This window comes from Microcebus murinus, chromosome 6, assembly GCF_040939455.1.
Source record: "Microcebus murinus isolate Inina chromosome 6, M.murinus_Inina_mat1.0, whole genome shotgun sequence".
NCBI classification, from domain to species: Eukaryota; Metazoa; Chordata; class Mammalia; order Primates; family Cheirogaleidae; genus Microcebus; species Microcebus murinus.
The window spans coordinates 72041282-72049662 of record NC_134109.1 but is presented as its reverse complement, the minus strand read 5'-3'; the positions used below and the strand labels follow the sequence as shown (position 1 = coordinate 72049662).

The following is an 8381-nucleotide window of genomic DNA, read 5'->3' as shown; positions in this document are numbered from 1 at the left end:
GAGTTTAAATCTCCATGCAGCAGCCAACTGATTTTGTTTTGTTGCCAAATGTCTACCCAATCTCATACCAGCTATCCTCAAAATATGTCTCTTTTACAACAAGTTGGGCTGAATAAGAGAAAAATGAATAACTTTGTGTATGAATACCCATAATCAACATTGGATACAGATCAAAAGCTGCATAGGTCTTCTTAAGCATCAAAGGAAAAGAAAGAAAAGAAAATTGTCTTGTTGTACCACTGGTATAGAAAATTCTAAGTTGCATTGGATTCTAGCAAAATAATACTGAGGTTTAGAACCACAATCACTTCAAAATACGATAGGGTTTATTCTCACTCACCTGGTCCCAGAATATCTTGTGTATTTTTCTGTATAGCTCAAGTTCCCTTCTCAATAAAGTCCTTGAGATATATAGAAAGAAAAGAAACTTAGGTAACACCCAATGTCTTTCTTCTTTGTAGATTTGAGACCCATGAACAGGTCCGCAACACATGTTGTGACTGAATTTGTTCTCCTGGGATTCCCTGGTTGCTGGAATGCACAGATTTTCCTCTTCTCGTTGTTCTTGGTGGTTTATGTCTTGACCTTGCTGGGAAACGGAGCCATCATCTGTGCAGTGAGATGTGACCCACGACTACACACCCCCATGTACTTTCTGCTGGCAAACTTTGCCTTCCTTGAGATCTGGTATGTTTCCTCCACTGTTCCTAACATGCTGGCCAACATTCTCTCCAAGACCAAGGCCATCTCATTTTCTGGATGCTTCCTCCAGTTCTATTTCTTCTTTTCACTGGGCACAACTGAATGTCTCTTTCTAGCAGTAATGGCTTATGATCGGTACCTGGCCATCTGCCGCCCACTGCACTACCCTGCCATTATGACTGGAAGGCTGTGTCGCATGCTGGTGTCTTTCTGTTGGCTCATTGGATTCCTTGGATACCCAATTCCCATTTTCTTCATCGCCCAACTCCCCTTCTGTGGCCCTAATATCATTGATCACTTCCTGTGTGACATGGACCCACTGATGGCTCTGTCCTGTGCCCCAGCGCCTATTACAGAATTTATTTTTTATACGCAGAGCTCCCTTGTCCTCTTTTTCACTATTACGTACATTCTTCGATCCTATACCCTGCTGCTCAGAGCTGTTTTTCGGATCCCTTCTGCAGCTGGCCAGAGAAAGGCCTTCTCTACCTGTGGCTCTCATTTGGTTGTGGTGTCTCTCTTCTATGGGACAGTCATGGTAATGTATGTAAGTCCTACCTACGGCATCCCAACTTTGATGCAGAAGATCCTCACACTGGTATATTCAGTAGTGACTCCTCTCTTTAACCCCCTGATCTACAGCCTTCGTAATAAGGACATGAAACTTGCCCTGAGAAATGTCCTGTTTGGAATGAGAATTAGTCAAAATTCATGAGCCCAAAATATGCCATACTTACAAGTTCTAAGGAAGAACATGATGGAGATGTATCAGTTCTTTCAGTGATTTTTTAGTCCTCAGCCTGAGTAGTTTGAGGTCATATATTTTACCTAAAGTGTGCCCAGCTTAAATACCTTTTTGATACTGACTACTTAAATCTCACTTCTCTGGTCTTCAACAGAATTGCTGTATTGAAATGCCCTCCTACTGAGATGCCCCATGGTTCATCACTGCACATCTTCTTCCTCATTACAACAGGGTAGCAAACCCAACTTTGACTACAGGTGTGCTCCTGGTAGTCTTTATGTGACAGGAATCAACAGCAGCACAATACCCAGCATAGAATAAGGCCTCAAAAATGTTTTTTTTAAATATTTTTATCTAAGATGTAACAAATTTAAGCAATTCAGAAGTACATAAAAATGACAGATTTTTATATAGGCAAAGGACTTGAATAAGCATTTCATGAAAGAATATATACAAGCACAAGAAAAGATGCTCAGCATCGTTAGTCATTAGGAAAAGGCAAATCAAAATCACAACGAGACACCATTCATACCCACTAGCATGCTTAGATTCAAAAAGACACAATATCAAGTATTGGCAAGGATGTGGAAAAATTGGAACTCTTATACATTGCTGGTAGAAATGTAAAATGGTACAGCCCCTTTAGAAAACAATTTGGCAATAGTTAAGCATAGAATTACCATATGACCCAACAATTTCACTTGTAGGTATAAACCCAAGAGAACTAAAAACATGTTTACACAAAAAACACATACACAAACATTCATAGCAGCATTATTCATAATAGCCAAAAAGTAAAGTAAAACAGCCTAATTGTCCATCAACAAATGAAAGGACAATGTGGTATATGCATACAATTAATATTATTCTGTGATTAAAATGCAGTTAAGTATCATACATGCTACAACATGGATGAACCTTGAAAACATTATGCTAAGTGAAACAAAACACAGAAGACCACATATTATATGATTCCATTTACATAAAATGTCCTGAATAAGCAAATCCATAGAGACAAAAAGTAGATTAGTAATTGCCATGGACTAGGGGAAGGAGAGGATGGGAAATGACTACTGCTAATGAGCACTTAGTTTGTTTGGGGGGGGTGATAAAAATGTTCTGGAAATATAATAAATAGTGATGATGGTTATGAATATACTAAAGCCTTGTGAATATACTAAAAAGTATTGACTTGTACACTTTAAGTGAGTGAATTTTTCATCAGGTAAATGCAGATCAAAACCACAATGAGATGTCACCTCACATGTGTTAGGATGACTGATCTCAAAAGGACAAACAATAACAGATGTTGGTAATATTGGTGAAGATAGGATAAAAGGAAACCCTTATACACTGTTGGTGGGAATGTAAATTTGTGCATCTACTATGACGAAAAATATAAAGGTTCCTCAGAAAACTAAGAATAGAACTACTATATGATCCAACAATCCCACTTTTGGGTATATATCCAAAGGAACTGAAATCAGGATCCAAAGGAATTGAAAGCGATATCTGCACTTGCATGTTCATTGCAGCATTGTTCACAGTAGCCCAGACATAGAAGCAACCCAAACGTCCATCTACAAATAAAAGGATTTCTTAAAATGCAGTATATTCATACAATGGGATATTATTCAACCTTAAAAGGAAAGAAATCCTGCCATTTGCAACAACACGGATGAATCTGGAGGACATTATGCTAGATAAAGTAAGCCAGACATAGGACAAATACCACATATATGATGAATGTAAAATAGTAAAACTCATAGAAGCAGAGAGTGGAATGGTGGTTTTCTGGATAGGGAGGAGAGTAAAACAGGAGGGTCTTAGTCAGAGGGTACAAAGTTTCTGTTATACAAGATGAGTAAGTCCTAGAGATCTACTATACAGCATAAAGCCTATAATTAACAATACTGTTTTGTATACTTAAAATTTTACTAAAAAAGCCGATAATATGTTATGTGTTCTTATCACAAAATAATTATAATGGTTCATAATGGGATGAGAGGAAACCTTATGACAGTAGTGGATAGGTTATGGCATAGAGACTGCGGTGATAATTTCACAGGTATATACTTATCCTCAAACTGATCAAGTTGTACTTTAAATATGTACAAATTTTTGTATGTCAATAATATATCAATAATGTGTTGGGTTTCTTTTAAATCTGAACGTGTTTTCCAAAGAAATCTAGAAGCAAAAATAAAATTAAAGAGTAAAAATCTTAGCCCTACAAATTTTCTACTATAGGGCAGAACATGGTCTTACTTGTGCTGTGCTGCCCTCTAGTGGTCATTGTGCTTCCATTGCCTGCTTCAGCATAAAACAGGAAAAACCTCAACTCACACAGACATAAGAAAAGGAGTATATCCATTAATTGAATCTTCTAGTTAACTGAAGACTGATGGGGGTGGGGTGGGGAGGACCTTTTGATATTAAGTATGAAACTTTTATAATATATCATCCCACTTTTGTACTTTAGTAAGTTGAAAATAATTTAATCTTTTACCCCACAGGGACTCAGGAAGTGTAAGTTGTTGGGACAGGCAATCAAATGATGGGGGTCCGAATCCCAGTTCTACACCAGCTAGCTATGTGTCCTTACATAGGTCACTTCACCTCTCTGGTCCCAATTCCTTTATCTGTAAGATAAGAATGTTCAACTGAGTAAATTTTCTAGGGTTGCTTACACTCATTTTTCTCCTCAAAATACGATAGGACTCGTGACACGTGTAGGGGGCGGGAAACAGATACGTGAACAGCCCATTTTAACTTGCTGTACAAAGTGCTGTAGCAGAGTAAGCACAGGATGCTGTCAGAGCACGTGAGAGGAACGCATAACCCAGTCAGGGCCTAAGGGTGTACTGACGTGGCCTGACTACAGGATAGGGGATGACACAGAACATAAAATAACGACACAGACACACATGGACATGACAATGACTCGAGTGACCAATGCACCGGTCGCTTTATTTTTGTACCCCCCAGACCCAAGTTTAGGTCCTTGTACGTGAGCATCTGAGCATAGCAGCAATATCAGTCAATTCTGGAGTTGTTTCAAAGGGAACAATTTTCCATTATCTCATACCTCAAAACGGTTACTAAAGTTAAGGTGCCGGACAGAGCTCAAAAGCCAAGGCCGAGATAGGCAACATAAAACAATGCAGCCATTTGAAGTGCTTCTTGGTCTCAATCCCAGGTGGCGGCTCCTCCCTGGCCCCCACGGTTGGGGAGACTCTATGGGGAGTCTTACCCATCATTGACTACCAACAATCATTCGGGGGCCAGTTGTTGGGAGAGTTCTTCTTGTTCTTGTTCTCATGGCCTCCAGACTCCCACCACGGGGGCCCTCTGTGTGGGAGTTGGGAGCATTTGCTTATGTGCAACAACGCAGGCCTCTTATCAAGTCACAAGGCAGCAACCGTGTCTGAAGAAAATGCTGACTACTGCTGCGTCAGGCAGCACACGTACATTACAGACTAGAGTGAATGATTAGTATAAGGCATAACACCAGAATCAGCCCCCAACAGTGTATGGAAGGCGGTAGGGAAATCTTTGAGAAGCAACATCTAAACTGACACCTGATGGGTGAATGGGAATTATCCGATGAGCAGGGATAGAGGAGAAGCGTGGAAGAAGAAACAATATTTACAAAAGATTATAAATGTGGCCGGGCACGGTGGCTCATGCCTGTAATCCTAGCACTCTGGGAGGCCCTGTGGGCGGATTGCTCAAGGTCAGGAGTTGGAAATCAGCCTGAGCAAGAGTGAGACCCCGTCTCTACTATAAATAGAAAGAAACTAATTGGCCAACTAATATATAGACAAAAAATTAGCCAGGCATGGTGGTGCATGCCTGCAGTCAAAGCTACTTGGGAGGCTGAGGCAGAAGGATTGCTTGAGCTCAGGAGTTTGAGGTTGCTGTGAGCTAGGTTGATGCCACGGCACTCACTCTAGCCTGGGCAACAAAGCAAGACTCTGTCTCAAAAAAAAAAAAAAATCATAAATGAAAGGTAGTAAGCGTTCAGGAAAATGAGAATAGTTCATTTTGGCTGGAATATACAGTATAAGGGAGAAATGTCAAAAGATATAACAGAGCTAAGCACAGGCCAGCCCATTTAAGCTCGTTGTATAAATCAAAATGACAACTTTGAACTTTTTCATAAGAGCAATGGGAAAAGTTTGAGAGGTTTGGTTCAGAGATGACATAATCATTTACATTTTTGAAAGATCAATATGACTACATGATAAAGAAGAAATACGACTACGTGTGCACTAGAGAAGCGAGGTCAAGATTAAAGGGAGAGGACCAATTATAAGAGCACTGAAGTAATTAAAAGAAGAAGAGATGGTGACCTGATTTCAGACAGTACTTCTCAAAGTACAGTGTGCAATGAGAAAAGAACAGAAATTGAGAGAAAGCTTTAGAAACTTTTATAACAAGTCAACATTTTGATAATGTCCAAGCTTGTATCAGTTGACTCATCTCCATGAACAAGATACAAACCAGTTTGGGTGTTGTAGTACTACCTGTGTATACTAGTCAGCTACAATGGAACCACATTAATCAAGTGATATTTTAAAGTAGGCTTGTAAACTACAACCCAAAATATACAAAAATTGAGAAAACATATACTTTATATTTATAGCTTGTTTTATGATCCTTTTAATTTTACTTTATATAATATAATAAGTTAAATTTTGGATATATAATTTATATTATTTTTAATTCCAATTTATCTATGGCAAAATAGGCTGTATTGAACTCCTTTTCAAGAAAAGATACATCCTTTCTGAATGTAGTCATTGTAGTAAACCAAATGATAACAATGGAAATGGTTCCCAACAAATGAAGACAAAAGTTCACACTGGTTTTACTCAGAAGTATGAATCCTCCTCTATCTTTAATAACATAGCTATAATTATGTGTGAAGTGCTAAAACCAAAGGTGTTACTTGCAGAGATACATTAGCTAATGATATGACAAAACCATCAAAACTTAAGCATCTTTCACATACAAAACATAAAGAAATAAGTTCAAAACCAAAGAAATTTTTAAACAAATATTACTGAATTAAAATCAGAAAAGAAAGCAAATGTTCAGTGTTCCATATGAACATTAGTGATTTGAGATCTTATAAAGAAACATCTTGAGTTGCTACACCTAAATAAACATTTACAATTGCTGAGTCATTAGTGAAAGACTGTATTAAAGATACTTCCTAGCAAATCTTGGCTGAACGAATGGCAATGAAGATAGCTCAACCACCACTTTTCAATGACTTCATAGCTCAATGTATTAAAGAACTAGACCACATGATGGTTGTACAATATGAAAGTACTTAATACCACTAAATTGTATACTTAAAGATGGTTCCAATGGTAAATTTTATGCTAAATATATTTTAGCACAATAAAAAATATTGGGGAAAAAAACTAGACCACAGAGTAAAGTTAGCAAATTGTTTTTCATGTAATTTGATGAATACATAGCTATTGCTAAAATAGCAATTATTTTTGTATTATACAACTTAAACATGATAGTGATATAAAGGAGAAATTTTTCAGTTTCATTCCTGACAAAACAATTAGCTCTAAATATCTATGAAGAATTATACTGTCAGCAAATGTGGCTTGTAGTTTAAATTTCAGGAATGAGTATATCCTACCAACACAGCTGTAATGACAGGAAAATATTCTGTCGCAGTACCCAGATGAATAAGTTTGTGCCCTTCATGCAAAATTGATTAGCTTATTTATTTTAGTCCCCCTTTAGTCAAACTACTTATGTGATTCGATAAAAGTGAGTTTCTGGAACTCAAAGCTGAGGAATTTATCAGATTTATCTTCCTACCATAAATAACTATAAAATTTCCACAAATTTTAGGAAAAAAATTACTGCTGGCATTGTACAGCAACCAAAGTGGGGCTGAAATCCTTTAGAAAAGGAAGAAATATAAGGCAAGCCCCACATCTACCCAGGCTTTCTCCCAGAGAACACTTTACAGGCTATCATACAACACGTGGAGCCCAAACAGAGAGCGGAAATTTCATTGGGCAGAGAAGGCAGAGATGAGAAGGCTCTTAAGGTGGCTGGGATTTAGGGGGCAAATTTCATGAGTTTATGAGATGATGTAACACTTGAAAAATCTGAATGATTCTCACTTTGAAGATGTGATGATATACAAATTGCAAATAAACACATGAAAAGATACTCAACATCATATGTCATTAAAGAAATGCAAATTAAAACTAAAATGAGGCGGGTATATACATATATAATGAGTGAGATGTGCACCATCTGGGAGATGGTCATGCTGAAGACTCAGACTTGTGGGGGGAGGGGGGAATGGGCATTTATTGAAACCTTAAAATCTGTACCCTCATAATATGCCAAAATAAAAAAAAAATACTAAAATGAGCCAACTAAAAATATATAGAAAAAATTAGCTGGGTATGATGGCGCATGCCTGTAGTCCCAGCTCCCAGCTACTTGGGAGGCTGAGGCAGGAGGATTGCCTGAGCCCAGGAGATTGAGGTTGCTGTAAGCTAGGCTGATGCCACGGCACTCTATCCAGGGCAACAGAGTAAGACTCTGTCTAAAAAAAAAACTACAATGAGGCTGGCATGGTGGCTCATGCCTGTAATACTAGCACTCTAAGAGGCCAAGAGAGGAGGATTACTTGAGCTCAGCAATTTGAGACCAGACTGAGCAAAAGCAAGACCCCATCTCTACTAAAAATAGAAAAAAGTAGCTGAGCAACTAAAAATAGAAAAAAAAATTAGCTGGGCGTGGTGGGGTGCACCTGTAGTCCCAGCTACTCAAGGAGGCTGAGGCAGGAGGATTGCTTGAGCCCAGGAGTTTGAGGTTGCTGTGAGCTAGGCTGATGCTACGGCACTCTAGCCCAGGCAACAAAGTGAGACTCTGTCTCAAA

At 38.4% G+C, this 8381-nt stretch overlaps 1 protein-coding gene across 1 annotated transcript; it reads left to right on the top strand.

Annotated features, from left to right (window-relative positions):
- The first annotated feature begins 442 nt into the window (after positions 1–442).
- Positions 443–1417, top strand: LOC105864740 (olfactory receptor 11H4). Its single transcript, XM_012752794.2, has one exon. It carries the CDS (start codon positions 443–445, stop codon positions 1415–1417), a length of 975 nt encoding a protein of 324 aa, XP_012608248.1.
- The last annotated feature ends 6964 nt before the right edge of the window (positions 1418–8381 follow it).